Raw genomic sequence first — 17,811 nt, forward strand, 5'->3', positions numbered from 1 at the left:
CCAGTTGCCATGGTTTAAAGCACATGTTCATTGGTAATAACATTTTCATTTTTTACAATTTCATTTGCTCAACTATAAATAAAATAAATTTGAACAATAACTATCATAATATTACATCATTTACAACAGAATGTCACTCAAAACATCTTACACAATCAGTGGACGGATCACAATTAAAATAATTATATAATTGAAATAAATAAACTGTAGTAAAAAAGAAAAGCATACATAAGAACTTTGTTTTCTACTTTTTATATTCTGAATGTGTCTATGAGTGAGAACAATCACATGCAAATCAAACAAGTATACATAAAGCATTTTGGAGTAACTTTTCTGAAGTTTGACAATGATAATTCATTTATTATTAAGACCATTTTCTTGCTTATTTTCATATTTTGGTGTACACATATTGTTTTCTTTACATTCAAAATCGAAAAAAAAACACATTTTCACCAAGATGCTATATGAATACTGCCCTTGGTGTGTTCCGTTCAACAACTATACATGCCAGTGTTTATGTTTAACAATCAGTAACATTATAACTCATGGAAAATGACATATCTTCCAAGGGCCATGAACAGCAGTAATATATCATGTATGATTCTCAAGAAGGGCACAACCACAGAGATATAGCATCATGTCATATACAATGCCAGTGTCTGGTAAAAAATCAGTATCACAGAACAGAGAGAGAACACTTGTCAGATCTAGGGAGCAGCAGAAACATAACCACACAGCAGTGGGAGGAGCATTCAGGAACAGGCTAAATGCCATCATTTAACTAAATTTTAACTGGCGAATATCCTTTTTTCTTCACTGTATGAAAACCAGATTTTAGCCTTGTCAAGTCAAAACTCTTATTTTTCAGGATTTTGCTGCAAATACTCCCCTAGACATGGTATTCAGAATCAATGGAATTTTAAACTATAACTTCTTGAATCACTAGGGTAGAGGCACAAGGTTTTCCTTTGCCCACTTCTTCATTGTCCGCACCATGTATTCCACTTGTGGGTTGCTCGTGTTTCGCAGCATGTTAATCACATCTCGCAATGTCTCCCTGCAAAATAAGTTTTTTTCAAGTATAAAATTTCATAAGAACTACAAGACCAATAAAGATTTTTTTTCAGAATTTTTTACTTATCAATAAAACAAAAACAAAACTCACAGTGTGAATGCTACATACTAGGAAAACGAATACCTTATAAAGATTATAAAGGCAGGTCTTCAGAACAATCAAAATCAACACTTAAGTATAGTGGATTTAAGCCAGAGTCTACAAAGTAAAATGCTAGCTTTGATACAATACAAGAATGACATCCCTAGCCTCTTACCTGGGTTCATGTCCAGCTATGATGAGTTGGAACACACCCACACACGCCCCTCGCTTCCCCTCCCAGTACTCGGGATTCGGGTCCAGTCTCTCCAGGACGTCAAATGCCTTTGCAGCGTAGTAGAACTGACCCATCTGAAACATTCAACATGCAGGTTGCTACAATTCAACAAGAGTGCTGAGGAGTGAACATCAACGCTCATCTGTTTTATTCCCCAGTTAAACAAAGGTCCATATTTAAAAATTATTAACAACAGGGTTATGATTCTTGCTAAACATTTAAGTGTTTTGTCACTGCCAATGTGTATCAAGTTTCATTGGAATTTTTAATTATTTCCATGGTTCAAGTCCCTAAACACCACAGCTATCAGGTTACAGAATGAAGACCCTCTTCAATCAGCGGAAAGATTTTGGTAAAACTATTATCAATGCATTATAAAAAAACCCTCTTATTTTTATGTTTTAAGGAGCAGATTTTTCTTTTATCCAATAAAAACATTTGAATAACTATGTGAAACAACCATCCCAATGATTATCCATTTAAACAAATGTCAATACCCAAAATGTGACCTACCTTGTAGCAGTCATTTGCTATGAGTTGTAAGAGGGAGAAGGACTCTCCGGACGTCTCCATCTTCAGGTACAGCTCCCAGGCTAGACGAGACTTGCGATTCATTATGTCTGAAACACAACACAATAGCCATTTTGAAATGGTGTGCAATTAAAACAAAATAAGCAAAACTTAACTGGAAGTTAATATTGGATTAATTTCTATGAGACAATAATATTATATGAGGAAATTTTATCATTAAGGGGATAGAAACACTGAAGAACACTGGCAATGATTTCAGAAAGCATGAAGTCTGAGTTCGGACTCAAGTGGCATATCTGCAAATCTTAATTTCATTGTTACTTTCCTGAGTTGAGTTTTGATGATGAACTGCTGAATCTTATTACTAGTTGACACTGTTCCCTTCATTACACTTTTGTATTAACAAATGGAATAAAGCTGATTCTCTGATACCCAGAGTTCTGAGCCTGCTGGCTAGGAAACAATTATGCTGGACTACCATTTTTTTTAAAGAGAAACCTAACAGGTTTCTTATATGGCAGGCTACCATTAAGGCAAACATTTAATAATGCAAGCCACATGCTAATATTTTCTTAAGTGAGTACAACTGTGTATACAGTGTACATACAGCATCTGGCCAGCCAGCTGAGGTAGGTGTAGTCATTTTTAATCTTGTCACTCTGGATCAGCAGAGCCACCTGCAAAAAAAAAACACTTCTTGCTACACAACAAAATGTACACCATCACATACAGAAACTACAATTAACTTCTACACAGACATTGTGCTAAGCAACTACTCTTAATATCTATTTTAATCCATTTAAATCTGGCAATGTGATAACTTCCATTAAGTTTGAAAAATGAACATATTGATGTTGAATAACTAATTCTAATATACTGGTAATAACTTATTTTCTATTTTGAACTCACTTACTATGAATGAACTCACTTACTGTGAATATGTAATTTTATAACATGTAAACAGTAAGTGAATATGATAACTTCACTTGAAAGAGGAGCAACTTATTGTTGGAAAACAATTCATAACAACAATATCATTTGACCAGGTACATGTAAGTGATTTACAATCCAACATACTTCCTCAGCCTCTTTGAAGTTTCCGACAGCAGCCTTAGCCTGGGCGTAGTTGAAGTTGAATGTGTCATCATTGTAGAAGTAACTCTGGAGAAAAACCATAGACAGAATGGCGTGAAAGCCGATAGACTTGAAAATGCTTTGACGAAGCAACATAAAAGTCATACTATATCATACAATCATAACAGGATGTCCAAAGAACATGCAAGTGAATGATTGATACCATTTAAAGCAAGATCTAATGTTGTAAAACTGTTGAATTATTTTAAAAACTCATTTACACAAATGTAACCGTTTTATTTAACATCTTAACTTCATGAAATGGAGTGATCCTTGAAAGTGCATGTCACCTTGATAGAGTTGAGATATATGAGGACATCCTCAAACTGCTTGAGCAGGAAGAAACAGGAGGCCATACACTGTCTACCTGGGATTGTATCTGGAAACACAAGCACATTACCAGTAATGGTTGAGTTGTATCTATGTGTGACAAGCATCTTACCATTTCATTCAATGTTTCAATAAAAGAAAATAATTTAATATTGAACATCAAGACTTATTAAAGCTATTATTATTATTGTACAATCTATATGAAAGAGGTGTTGAAACTTATTTATGAACGACCACATGACAATGATGTGCAATTTTATTCTACCAAATTTGAGTAGCTATAAGCAGTCATGTATTAATAAAATTAGAAACAAAAGTTCATTGTTATATGTATTTCAGAACATAATTTTGATATGACATGTACATGAAATTTTAAACATTAAATTAAACTTAGTTAACAAACAAGCTGTTTCATTAGGGTATTTTTCCCCTTGAACTAGTATTGAATAAGGCTGTTCAATTAGAGCAACGTGAGGAGTGAAAGAACATAAGATGGTAAATGTTATCTTCTGCAACCCGTATTAGAATAGTTAGATGTTGTTTGTGTACACAGGTGTCTGGGGTTGATAACGAGAACACATAAATATTGAAGAAAGAAAACAACTAAAGGAAGAAACTGTGGATACTCTAACATGGCACCAAAAACTAACATCAACTGAATTTGTTCAGCACTTTTGGAAAAAAAACATCTTGTATCTCAAGTTGACATATACACAGAAATTAATTCAACTTAAAACAGTTTTATGAGTCAAAATGAATGTAACAAAGTAAGTTGGTTTTGCAAATAGCAGTTTTTGATTGCTTATACTTATATAATTCTCTGTTTCATCTTCGCACATTTAACTCATGACTAAAGTTACTTTTATTAATTAGCATCATTATTTGTTTTTTAAGTTTTACTAACTAAAGATCCGGATAGCAGGCTATTGAAAGATACTTGACAGAGGGACCAGAAGTAACAAACAACCCATTAAGCTCCATGTCAACACAGAGATACATAGATGTGTCTATAGCAACATACCACTTTCACTTGCAGAACCACCAACTAGTTGGAAAAATTGTTGAGCTTCCTTTAGATGTTCTCTCTGAATATAAAGATAAGAATGTGTTGACCCCCTCGCTATACAGGCACCTGTCAATACCCATGTCGGATATCTGAGTGTCCTTCACTGAGAAGTTTACTGGCAAGGGCTGGGGTTTACAAAGTATTTTTAAAACAGAATTTCTATAACTGAAAAAATGAACTTTTTCCTACCAATAAACTTCTGTGAACATGCTATGCACTGAAAATGTAAATATCTGTACACAGACATGCATGGGTATAACGCCTGTACTGCCATATTCTATTTCAGTCTCAATTTATTTCTTGTTCAAATTCAACAGCCTGACTGTTACATAGTTACAGCCTGTGTACAGATATCCCCTTGGTCAGTGTATATACACACATGTAATGTGTGTTAAGAGAGTGTGACCTACCACTCTCGCTGGCCGAGCCCCCTACCAACTGGAAGTACTGCTGGGCAATCTTCAAATGCTCTCGCTGTCAATATACACCAGCACATTGTAGAACTTACACATATATAAATATATAAGTAGTAGAACAACATCAGACTTTTAATTACATTTTATGAGACCTATTAATTCACCTAAAAAAAGACATGCGAATAGAAATTTACAACCTCTTTTATAACTTACAATTATATTTTATGAACTGTCAAGGTAAAGATTTTACCAAACTCTCAAAGTTTTTGGCGGTGCAAAAGGGGCATAACTCGACAACTATTTATTCCATGAATATAGGAGTTGCTTAAATGTTTCTGGCAATATTTCCCGAATTCAAATATATTGAATTCATCTGTTCCAGTTTAGGGCTATTCCAGTAAAACATATAACCCACAGGGGGAAGGCAATAATTTTCATAGTGTATGGGCAGGTGTCTTTTTTCACTAATATGGACCACAAAGGAGTAAATTTGCTTCTGTAGGGGGGTGGTATTATTTAAATGTGCCTTCCCCCTGGGGGTTATATGTTTAAATGGAATAGCCCTTAACAGTTTTTGAGTAACAACAAAGGTTAAAGTTTCTGAGTGCCTATGGTCCTGACAAATACCGAGACCAAGGCTATGACAATAGTGAATACCTCAACTTTTCTTTGAAAAACAAGACAAGCCAAAACCAATAATTGAATAGAATTGTGATAAACACAGTAAAATAAGAAACAATATAAAGATTTACATAAACAAAACATGCATATGGAAATTCTGCCATTTATCTAACTTTGAACAAAGACCATTACACTGTATTTGCTTTGTTTCTTGCCAGAAAGAAGCTGAAATATGTATGCTATCCCAATTAATGAACAACAAAAAACAGAATATTATATTTCAATAATAAAAAAATTATTAGTAGTAGACGCAAAGGTCAATGGTTGTTTCACAAATTTTAAAATCACAGCTTATATTTATATCTTGACTGTTTAAAATGAAATATTTTAACAGTTAAATATGATTTCCACAGGCAACAGGGACATATACATGAGTAAAAAAATCACTGTGACTTTTATCCACAATTTGCAGAAACCCTTTAATATTTATTTAATGACTATGGACAGTCTGATATGCAAGTTTACAGCAAATTCCACCCATACTTACCGATCCCTGCTCCTGTCCGAGTGCGGCATTCACCACCCCCTTGAGGATGTACTCCTGGGGTGTGGTTGGCTCCAGGTCCTTGATCAGGTTGTAGGCCTCACCAACGTCATCTGCAGTACAAGATGCTCATACTTACTCAAACAGATAACATAAATTTAAAAGTTTATCTTTCATTTATTAAAAACTTCTTTCCTTAAAACAATGGTTTTCAATTAAAGATTTTCTTGAATATTCTTAATTTGAAGGTTTGCAAATGGCGAAAATGACTGCAGTAGAATGCCAAATCAACTACAAATAAATGTACTCTAATCTATTGATTTTTTTTCTTGTCACATGATTACCCTGAACAAACAAAAGACTCCATGTGCACATGAATTCAATATATTATTTTGTTAAAAGTAGGTTATTGTAAAAGGCTGTTGTAATAAAATTTAAAGCGTCAAATAACAGATACAAATAACAATTATACGAATCTTAATTTTAAGCCGATTGCTGTTTTGTCTCCATTAAAGAACTCACCTTGTTTGAGATAATAGATGACAAGGTTGAGCCTGGCCTCCGGGAGGGCGTCAATCAAGGGAGGTAAGCACTGTAGGGCCCCCTCTCCTCCCCGAAACACCACCTGTAGATGGGGAGGTAGCATCAGTATAATGTATCAGATAATGTAACTCTATGACATTGACAGTATTTCAAATTAAAACTGAACTGAACAATGAAATTAAGTTACAGCTAACTATATCATGTTTAAATTCATCATGAGTTATACAATAATTTACAATTTCACATCCTTTTGTAATGAAACCAAAACACAAGAAAGGGTAATTAACATACCAGGTTGTGCTTGATAAGATCCCTGGCAAAAATGAAGGATGGTGATGCCATGTCCTCAAGATTTTTCAACTCGGCCTGCAAGGAAGATCAAGCCAGCTGTATTTTTATGTAGCTTCAATCTTCTCTTAACATTGATTTTAATGTACTACCATGATTGAGCAACCTAGGAAAATAGTCAATAAGCCGCTGTTTTCCAGTGACTAAAGAACATCATCAATTCTAAGCCTCTCAAAATTGGACGAAACAATTCAATTGTGAAGAGGGACCACAAAAAATTAAAGCTATCTACATAAGGTGCTATCCAGCAAACTTAAGTTACATAAATGGTCAATGTACCAATAATTTGCAATACATCACTGACAGCCTCATTTAGAAGACAAAAAAGAAGTCAATAAAAGAATTCACTTTAACATTATACCTCTGCAGCCTTGCCATTATAAAGGCGGAAGTGGTTGCATGCCTTCAGGTTGAGGGCGACGGCACTGTCTGGGAACTGCTGTAGATATACGGCTAACACCTCCTACAGGAAACATACAATACATGGTAGTCATTGAACAGTTACAAAGAAATCAATTGATATCAATCCTTTAATATTAAGCTTTCAGTGGAATAGCCCAGCATATATGTACATTTAATCATTGAGAAGAGCTCAGACTAGCTTCCGTTTAGTAACACCACAAAAAACCCAAATACCCCTTTAGTCATTTATTGGTTTTATTTTGTGCGTTATTTAGAAGCTTAATCAAGTGGACTGGCTAATATAGAGGAATTCACATGACATTTCCTGCTGAACACCAAGAATTTAAAAAATAAATATATATTCTATTAAATTTAGGCATTTATTTTTAATAAACAATTAGCACAATTGGTACAGCCCTGACTGTCAAGTTAATTGGTTAGAAGACCAATGATCATCACTATTATCAACCACAGTTTTTGCCCTTTGTTTTCTTAAATATATGTTAAGTAGGAGTTATGTAAATGTACTTTCAAACAAGAGATGTTTGTCAAACATTATGCCCCCTGAGCGCCAAGTTGCCAGAAATATTTGGACAATTGAATGAAATATGCATGGACTGAAATGACAGCTGATTTGTCATTGGATGCATATGAGGCAGGTCATCTACTGGTCATACCTAATCTTCATGTCAAGTTTGATGACCATAGGTCCGGGAATTGTTGAGTTATCACTCGGACAAGCTTTGGTCTTCCAACAGACCGACCGACATGTGCAAAGCAATTATATAACCCCTCTGCTTCGAAGGGGGGCATAATTAAACTAGATGTTCACTGAAAACTGATACTTCAACTCATGCATTTAGTGACATATAAATTTCTACTGTCTACTATATAAGAAAATAAAATATGGACAATCAGAAAACCTTTTTTCAGCTTACAGTCACACTGACCTTGACCTTTGACCCACTGACCTCAAAATCAATAGGGTTCATCTGCTGGTCATGACCAATAAGCCTACCTAGTATGAGGTCCCTGGGTCAAAGCGTTCTCAAGTTATTGATCGGAAACCGTTTTTCATGTTAAGGTCACACTGACCTTGACCTTTGACCCACTGACCTCAAAATCAATAGGGTTCATCTGCTGGTCATGACCAATAAGCCTACCTAGTATGAGGTCCCTGGGTCAAAGCGTTCTCAAGTTATTGATCGGAAACCGTTTTTCATGTTAAGGTCACACTGACCTTGACCTTTGACCCACTGACCTCAAAATCAATAGGGTTCATCTGCTGGTCATGACCAATACACCTACCAAGTATGAGGTTCCTGGGTCAAAGCGTTCTCAAGTTATTGATCGGAAACCGTTTTTCATGTAAAGGTCACACTGACCTTGACCTTTGACCCACTGACCTCAAAATCAATAGGGTTCATCTGCTGGTGATGACCAATACACATACCAAGTATGAGGTCCCTCGGTCAAAGCGTTCTCAAGTTATTGATCGGAAACCATTTGGTATTCCGACCGACCGACAGACAGACCGACCGACCGACCGACCGACCGACATGTGCAAAACAATATACCCCACTTTTTTCAAAAGGGGGCATAAATATTCAGTTATTCAATTATCACATAATTTTACGAAGTCTATATACAACTCTTCTAATTCTTGCATTGATTAAAAACACATAAAGCCTAAATGGACAAAACCTGTAATTTGTTCTATAAAAATGAAACTATTACTTACTTGTGAAACATCGTAGTAGTCCAGCTTGTAGTAACACAGAGCCACATACACATTTAGTGCCAAGAAATCTCTGAAATACAAATAAGGTCATTTTATGGAATACATTTCTTTCAATTATACATTACAACTACAATGCAGATATAATAGGTTCTAACAGTAATCAATCATATTTAAAACTAATCTTCAGCCTTAATTTTCCTAGTTTCTATCTATAACAAGAGCTGTCGTAAGACAGCGCGCTCGACTTCGCCGCTTTGACTTAGAAGTGAATACAATAACAATGTAGTATTACCAAGTTTGGTCTATTTATGTCAAACCTTACTAAAATTATTCAATACATAAGGTGACTTTGATACTGCCCTCCCACCACCCGAAAAATGACGCAAGTCATTCAAATAACTTGATTTCCCATTATGAAAATGTGGTAAAGAATATACAAATATGCCTTTCAAAAGAAATTAAAAAAAAAATATATATAATAAAAAAACTTCAAGGGCCATATAGTATAGCCCTCCTTGTTTTCCCTTGGTATAAAACTGGTTAAGAATGTAAAAATGTGCCTGTCAAAAGAAATTTAAAAATAAAATAAAAAAATATTGAAGGGACATAATTTGTATTTAGGGTTAAAATGGAGTTATGTTTCTTGTTGTAAGATGGTCGTAAATAATTCTGAATTTTATTAAGTGCATTGAATGAAAGGTATAAAAGTTTTTTGATTTAAATCCCAACTTGCCCTTAACTTTTACTTGCCTAAGACTTTAACCTAAGTCAATCAGGGGCCATAACTTGTATTAAGGATATGGAGTTATGTAACCTCAATTGGGTGATGGTCCTGAACAACTGTGTGAAGTATTAAGTCAATTTAATGAAGGGTATAGAAGTAATTAATAAATATCCCAACCTGCCCTAAAACTTTAACCTAAGTTCCATAGTCAATCAGGGGCCATAATTTGTATAAAAGATAATATGGAGTTATCTAACCTCATAATGTGATGGCTCTGAACAAGTATTAAGTCAATTGAATGAATGGTATTGGAGTCTCAAGTGAAAATCCCAACTTGCCCTAAAACTTTAACCTGCCCTAAAACTTTAACCTAAGTCAATCAGAGACCATAACTTGTATTAAGGATAATATGGAGTTATGTAACCTCATTGTGTGATGGTCCTGAACAACTGTGTGAAGTATTAAGTCAATTGAACAAAAGGTATAGAAGTTATTTATAAATATCCCAACATGCCCTAAAACTTGAACCTAAGTTTCATAGTCAATCAGAGGCCATAATCTGTGTAAAGACTAATATGGAGTTATCTAACCTCATCATGTGATGGCCCTGAACAAATGTGTGAAGTATTAACTCAATTGAATGAAAGGTATTGGACTTATAAGTGAAAATCCCAACTTGCCCCTAAACTTTAACCGGACGCCGACGCCAACACTGGGGCGAGTAGTATAGCCCACCTATTCTTCGAAAAGTCGAGCTAAAAATGTGATTTCTACAAAAGTCAAATACCGGTACCCTGATTTTAGCAATAAAAACTCGAGCAAAAATTTCTTTATTTCTTATAGATCAATACCTGTACCATTTTTCTCCATTTTAATAGCGATGGTAATACCTGTTATCAAGCAGTATTCTCTTGTATATATCTATGGCCTCCTGGTAGTGTGAGCGGAGGTAATGTATGGATGCCAGGGAGAGCTGGTCCTCTATGATGTCCTGTAGCTGACCATGGTAGCCCATCAGTCGTTTCTCATCATTAAACTTGTGGGAGAGGTGGAACAAAAGTCGGTTCTGGAGACGACTTGTGGGAGCTGGGATAGGGAACACACTTAGGTTATATTTTCAGCAATGTATATATGCTTTCAAATTAGTCAATATAATAGAATTTAAGAAGGCAAAGATTTTGAGATTAAAATGAGTATTTTAATGAAGTGTAAATGAAAATTAAATGTCACTAGTTTAATTTAACTAATAAAACTGCTTCATGTAATGGTAGTCAGTTTGAAAGGAAATTTCTATTCATCAGATTCACAACCTTGATAGTAGTATCACTGAACTAGTGCAAATGGGTCATGCAAATGGATCATTCAAAAGTTTATACAATGTACAAGAACAGCAATAAGTTTTAGTAACTATTTCTAATATATTCAACTTTTCATGATTGCACAATTAATAGTAAATGGGATTATTTAATTCTGAAATTATTTAGTTTTTGTTTGTACTACCCGGTAAGTGTAAAAACTGCAATTTGTTGAAATAAAATTTCTGCCTTGCATTGAACGAATGAAAGAAAACAGCAACTTTTGAGAATGAAACATAATAAGACATAAATGATTTCAGAACAGATGTGTCAATTTATGGGGTTTAAGTGATGTAGTAGCCAGTAGCTGGAAGTTCATATCAGCTCTGTAAGATTTATTTGACATTGTACCATGCATATCCTCAAATGATTAATTTTATATTCAAGGGTTGTTTGGAAAAGATGCAGAATTTTTACATAAAAATAGATTTTGGTGAAAAGGTTTGAAAAATGGTATCCATGACACAACCTCATGTATATTTGAAGCAAGTCATTTTTTTTTTAAAAGGTACAATTTCTGCAGTAAGATAACCACCATATTTTGCCCTGATAATTTCACCCTGAAATAAGTGACAATGTCACATGTCTCATCTTGACATTATTTGGTGAAAATTTGAAAATGTCATCTGATGCAATAACTAGTAAACATTATTTGTACCAATTTACAAACATTTGTACCATAATTTACTATGTTTATGTGAGAATTCCCCACACTTCTCAAACAACACTCATATATCACAGACAATGGCTATTGAATCATGCTGGTCTGGGTTTTTTCATTTTCATTTCGATTGTGAAAAATTGATATGAATAGGTTTTTGTCAGCTTGTTGTGAGAAAACAGTGAGAAGAAAATCTAAGGTGTTTGCAGCATCCAATGTTATACATGTGTTTTATCCACGATTGGTTTTACACTTTTTGTTATGACCAAATTTTGCAATCTTTTTAAAAGATAAAAACACCGCAAGTGGATGTCAACGCTCATCTGGTTTTATTTTTCAAAAGAGGACATTATTAAACAATGATTATTAAAGCCACAGTTATTGGCTTTGCCATACATTTGTGTATTGTTACTGGCAACATGTGTACTCAATTTTGGATAAATTACTAAGAAGTTATTTAGTTAAGTTGTAGCACGCCTATGACACCAAGACTATCACATTACCACAACTTCTTTTTCTCGAAAAGCATGCAAGCTTAAAAGGCACCAGCAGGTGAACAATATAGACATAGAGGATGCTCCAGTACACCGTGAAACTTAAGAGCTCAATCATCTTACAAGCATCCTTGTGAAGATTTTCAACAGAAATTCCAGCTAGCTGCAAACCTAAAATAAATGGCCGATTTCAACTTTACAACAAATGCATTACAGTATGCATTGACGTTAACATGTACATGGAAATGCATGAAAATACAGCAATATTTTTATTTGAATTAAGCCAAACTTGTAATCAATTCATATCTAAAAAATCAATGTAGTGCAGATTTATCTTGTGTTACATCTCAAATGATGAGAAAATCAAAACACATTTAATGTGATTTTCATGCACTTTCATTATTTACACAGCAGATACGAAGTTATTTTTATGAAGCTACTCTTCAATGTTAGTACGCGTTTGAACATAATAATTCCGGAGAGACGAATATTCACTTTGTTCTAACTTATGAAAGACATTTTTTAACATACACATGTATCAAAGTAGAATAGCTAGAAGTCTCAACAAACTCATTGCATGATGTACATGGAAGTTTCAATGGATTTTAGCAAAGAACCAATGAATGCAAAGCAAAAAATGGACTTTCCACCCTACTTGAGGCAATAGCTTACCCTTCTGTGCAGCCTCATCAGCTTCAGGGTACATTCCGAGGAAGAAACATGTACAACCAAGGTTCACATACACATCTGGATGACAGGTGCCTTTTGCTGTAATACGGTTGTACTCCTGTAGATGAACAGAACATTGATAACAGGTATAACATAATTTGCAATTAAATTATTGAACATTATTTACTTAAATTGGTCAGAAATTGTGTCTGTAAGAACAAATGTATTTGCTGTCTGCTACAAAATTTGAATTTGGTTCTTGATGACTGGAAGGCACTCAATTAGCTAAGACATTAAAACAGTGTTGATGTGTATGAAACATAAATGCAACACTACAGTGAAAACAAATAGTTGATCTGAGTTGTGTTTGACTTCTGATCAGTAGGCAGTTAAATCCTCCAGTTCCAAATTAACTTAATTGTCTGCTGACCGTTATTTCACTTAAACAATTCCTAGCCACAGTGTTCAAATTGATAATTGGAAATTGTTATGTGCTATATGACTGAAACAAACATGCCTCCATGGCTCGTTTATAATCTGCCAGATGGAAGGCACAATAGGCAATCCACAGATCTGTATCCTGGTCTCCTTTCCCACCGGCTCTATTGAACTGTAAAATATCAGAAGTATTCATTTATTAGTTATAAATTAATAGAAAACTATCAATACCTTATAACGTTTACAGGGCCTTCTTAGAAGTGTTGGCCATCGGTTCCAATTTTACAATCGATAATCGGTTCCACTCAAGTAACCAATTATCGATAGTACAATCGTTTATTTTAAAATACTAGATAAAACCTAAAGTGAAGTTTTATTCATCCACATTATTAAACATTATATGCATATACGTTATGTCTATGATTGAAGTAATTAAGTGTTATATCAAAAATAGTTCATTTTTACTTGCTCATTGTGGCTTTCATCTGCCATTTTGTTAAAGATAACGTCTGAACACTTACTTATATTTTTTTCAAATTTTTATTTCGATGATCGATTATAACCAAATACAATCGATTGTCGCCGATTTCAGGCCCAACCAATGGATTTTCGTTTATAATCGATCATCGGAACATCACTACTTCTTAGAGCCATAATACTTTAAGGATTTCATTGTTTATTTAGAAAGCCTAAGGATTTCATTGTTTATTTAGAAAGCCATTAAATTCCGACCTAATTAATTCAGTGGTGCCCTTTCTATCAGATATCATTTTCAGAAAAAATATTGAAAAATTATTGCCACCACTAGCAATTGCCAGCAGGAAACCTGAGCCATGTACAGAACACCCATAGCAGGGTTCAAATTTAGCAGTTGCTTACTCCCTAAATATGAGTCAAATTCTGAAAATGCGAGTAGGATTTCATGACCACTCGATATTTTTAGCGAATGTTCACCAAGTTCAACCGTTCAAACCTTAATTATCTTAAAAAGATCGGTTCGTAAAAAAACTATGCTCATTTTTTAAATAGCGGATACCTTCGACAGTTTTCACTATCTATGATGGCTTTGAAAAAACAACAGTGCTAAAATATGAAAAATATAATTTTATTCATTTCATTCAAATATATTTTGTTGATCAGCTTAAACTAAAAGTTGAATCTTTAAGAATTTAATTCGTAACAGGCATTTATTGCCTGTTAGTTTTAATGAAAGTGAAAGGCGAACTGAATGACTTAATTAAATCGTTGTCAGTGTACTGTGTACAAAACAGTAATGGTCTATTTTATACCCTTTTATTAATTTTCCATTTATTTAAAAGAACAATTATTGACCATGTGGTATTATAATGTCATTGAGTTGAAGTGTTTATAGTGAGTAATTATGGTATCTTACCTTGTTGTACTTCTATTGTCAAATTATACACAACATTCATCACATCAGTTTTAATTTTAACTAGTTTAAGTCAAAATAATATAATAGTCATGCGATTTCATAATTATTTTTCTTAAAAAGCAATTAGTTTTGACAATTTAGCTATAATTTTTTAGGCCACTTGCTTTTTTTAGCAAGTGGCAAAATAAGTTAAAGTTGAATCCTGCTATAGTGATAGACCCACTTTTCATTTCACTCTTTAATGACAAAATCAATGAATTTAGCATCCGTCCACAGTCCTGGTACAGACTTTTGCCACTGGTAAGACAGAGAAATGCTGCAGAAACTTGATGAGGATTTCCTTTAAAATTTATATTGTATGAATTACAATGTTAATCGTTTATGATGGCTCTTAAGCACCACCTACAAATTGCCAAGAAATATGAAATTGACAGAATCCACATCGCGAAAATGTGACAGAATTTTTTGGTCGTTTTGAAAATCCCATCTTCAGAACTGGAGTGTTATTTTGGTTTGATTTAATTTTAATGATGTCATTGATCATCAGGACTATGAAAATGTTCAATGATAGATGTATGCACCTTGTGAATATATAATCCTGTGTGAAGTTGTCTCACTTCTTAATTAAGATCCTTAAAATTTTACCATAGGATATATTGATTTAAAACAGAAAGGGTAACAGCAATCATGGACAATTAATGATAAAAGTATAAAAGGTATAAAAAATTTACTTCTAGCAAAGTTATTGCCCCAGTGTAATCTCGCGCTTCCAAAAATTCTTCCAACTTTGGAAGCTTTTTCTTCTTTTTGTTTTCTTTTGCTGGGGTAGTGGAGCCAGGCCCAATGGCCGGCTTTTGGCGTGAGAGCATCTGTAAGATAATATTTACTTAAAGTCAGCAAGACAGATATACAGACAACATAAGCTCTGATGAGCTTTTATAACCGACTATGAATAGAATAAATAGAATAAAATGGCATGTCAACGAAGAAAAATGACGCAAACAAATTAATTATTTTACCCCACCCATCTGTCATTTCAATGCAAAACATTTCATGACTTGAAAATTTTAATGATTTCATTCAAAATCTTATATTTGTATGTTCAAAGACGCAATGAAATGAAAGTATAGCACAGTCTTTTACCATATTGATGCTTTTTTGGTTGTCAAGTACACTTCCTAGGGCAAAATGTTGGTTTGTTCACAAACTTCTAAATTTGTTTGGCCCGGTTGCTGGAATGTGAATGCTGCGCATGCGCACTGCGCACTGTATTTTTTGGAACCGAACGAAAATATACAGGCAAGAAAACCACAGTTTAGTTCATGATAAAACCTGCGTATTATTTTCAGGGCAGCATCTTCAGTTATTCTTAAAAAATAGAAAATGCTGAACAGTTGTATTTCTCCGATAAACAATAACACTAAGAAAGCAGCGACGCTTGCATGTTGGTCCTCCGAAAAAATACCGCTACATACCGACTGAATTATTATTATTTTGTTCAGTAGCTACTTGTGATACCACCTTGAGCTTTTCAACGATACCATTACATTTATAAAATATCTAAACAGATGAAAACAAAAGTACGACCTCAAAAAATGAACACCATGTGGCATTTTGCCGATTTTGCTGCGCTGGCATTACTTACGTGCACATAATAGTCGCTACTCACGGTTTATAATGACTAAAACGTAAGTAATAAAAAACTACATTATTTTGTAAAATAGAGTGCTGTTGACTGATTAGTTCCGATATGGAATCACATGTGAATATTTTTCGTTTGATTAAGTAAAAAGGGATTTTTAATCATAATTTATTATTTTTGTTAGAGTTATAATCATCATAGGCCATGAATTTCACCAGGTCCAATCTTATCAAAATATTAAAAAGCAATCGCTTGAGAGGCGGATTTAGCATTTGGCGTTAAGAAGGATATTTTGTTTAAGGTTTGCGTCGCTAGATCGCCAATATCGATATACTGTGCAGTTAAGGGAGAATCATGTGATTCAGGACTTTACGGTACCATATCCTATTGGTGTAAAGACTAAACGGCTATTAGTTGACTCTTTAGTTGTGCCTGTTATAACATACGGCACTGAAGAGTGGGGAAGTTATATTAAAGACAAGTAACATCACAAAAATTCTAGATATATTTTGGGTGTCCGCCAGCAGAGTTTGAATGCGGCTGTTTTGGGGCAACCAGGCTGGTCGCGTCCCACTATCTATTTTTTTTTGTAATGAGAGAGCTCTAAAGGGTCGGTGTAAAAGTACGAACTCTTTTACTGTACCTGTTAATAAAAAATAATGATTTCCTTTGTAAATATTAATGTTTAACAGAAAAGCCAGTATTAAAGGTCTATTTGGTTGAATAGATTTTACATAGTAGTAATATTTGGTTTAATTATAACAATGAATCAAACAGGGTCCCTATGCTAAAACAAATACTTCATGATCAGTATGTTAAAACATGATTTGTTAATTGACAGAGCAAAATAGAATACTACGTTAATTCTAAAAAGGAGTTTATATTTGAAAAAAATTAATATATTAAAACCATTGATAAAGTGTATCATCGAATTGCTTTGTCAAGTTTAAGCAATTTACATTGTTAGAGAGAACACAAAATGTAAAATAAGCAATACCAATACGGTTGAATCAGAGTACCTCTTTAGAGCATTTATCCTCTGTTTACCGACCTGAGGACTAAATATAACCATATACCGCCGATATATAGGTGATTTTATAGGCCCGATGGGCCGGGTGTAAATGTAAAACTATTCATTATGAAATGTTATTATGCTATGCACAAATGTCACTATAAAAAACACTTTACTAACTTACTTACCTACTTACTAACTATAACCTGAATTGCACTTTTAACACTATTAACAAATTTGTATCCATCATGTCTAGTGCTAATAACAGTCGGAATATTAGAAATCTTTCAAGACTTGTATTTAATGCTATGACACAACGTACTGATGCTTTTGCTGTCGTAAATTGTATAATTTTT

The 17,811-nt window shown here is 34.0% G+C and overlaps 1 protein-coding gene across 3 annotated transcripts; it reads right to left on the reverse strand.

The window, feature by feature from the left end:
* On the reverse strand, positions 1 to 16,052 carry LOC128225059 (intraflagellar transport protein 56-like). Of its 3 annotated transcripts, none has more exons than XM_052935068.1 (18): positions 15,945 to 16,052; positions 15,533 to 15,670; positions 13,488 to 13,580; positions 12,974 to 13,088; positions 12,425 to 12,472; positions 10,682 to 10,877; positions 9,068 to 9,137; positions 7,286 to 7,387; positions 6,868 to 6,942; positions 6,556 to 6,658; positions 6,037 to 6,146; positions 4,408 to 4,471; positions 3,347 to 3,435; positions 3,000 to 3,083; positions 2,530 to 2,599; positions 1,905 to 2,011; positions 1,332 to 1,465; positions 1 to 1,057 (listed from the first exon to the last, which is right to left on the reverse strand). In XM_052935068.1, the coding sequence occupies exons 1-18, from the start codon at positions 15,945 to 15,947 to the stop codon at positions 943 to 945; spliced, it is 1,716 nt and encodes a 571-aa protein (XP_052791028.1). In that variant the 5' UTR covers positions 15,948 to 16,052; the 3' UTR covers positions 1 to 942. The 3 variants fall into 3 exon arrangements, with proteins under 3 accessions (XP_052791028.1, XP_052791027.1, XP_052791029.1); XM_052935067.1 differs by lacking the exon at positions 4,408 to 4,471 and adding an exon at positions 4,863 to 4,926; XM_052935069.1 differs by lacking the exons at positions 4,408 to 4,471; positions 12,425 to 12,472 and adding an exon at positions 4,863 to 4,926.
* Between the last annotated feature and the right edge of the window lie 1,759 nt (positions 16,053 to 17,811).

Source organism: Mya arenaria, chromosome 2 (genome assembly GCF_026914265.1).
Source record: "Mya arenaria isolate MELC-2E11 chromosome 2, ASM2691426v1".
Lineage (NCBI taxonomy): Eukaryota > Metazoa > Mollusca > Bivalvia > Myida > Myidae > Mya > Mya arenaria.

Bases quoted from the DNA above. Each gene is read 5' to 3' on its own strand.
- LOC128225059 (XM_052935068.1), bottom strand. The intron at 6,147-6,555 runs GTGAGTTCTTTA...CTTGTACTGCAG, and splicing joins CATCTATTATCTCAAACAAG to ATGACGTTGGTGAGGCCTAC. The intron at 1,466-1,904 runs GTAGGTCACATT...TGAATGTTTCAG, and splicing joins TAGCAAATGACTGCTACAAG to ATGGGTCAGTTCTACTACGC.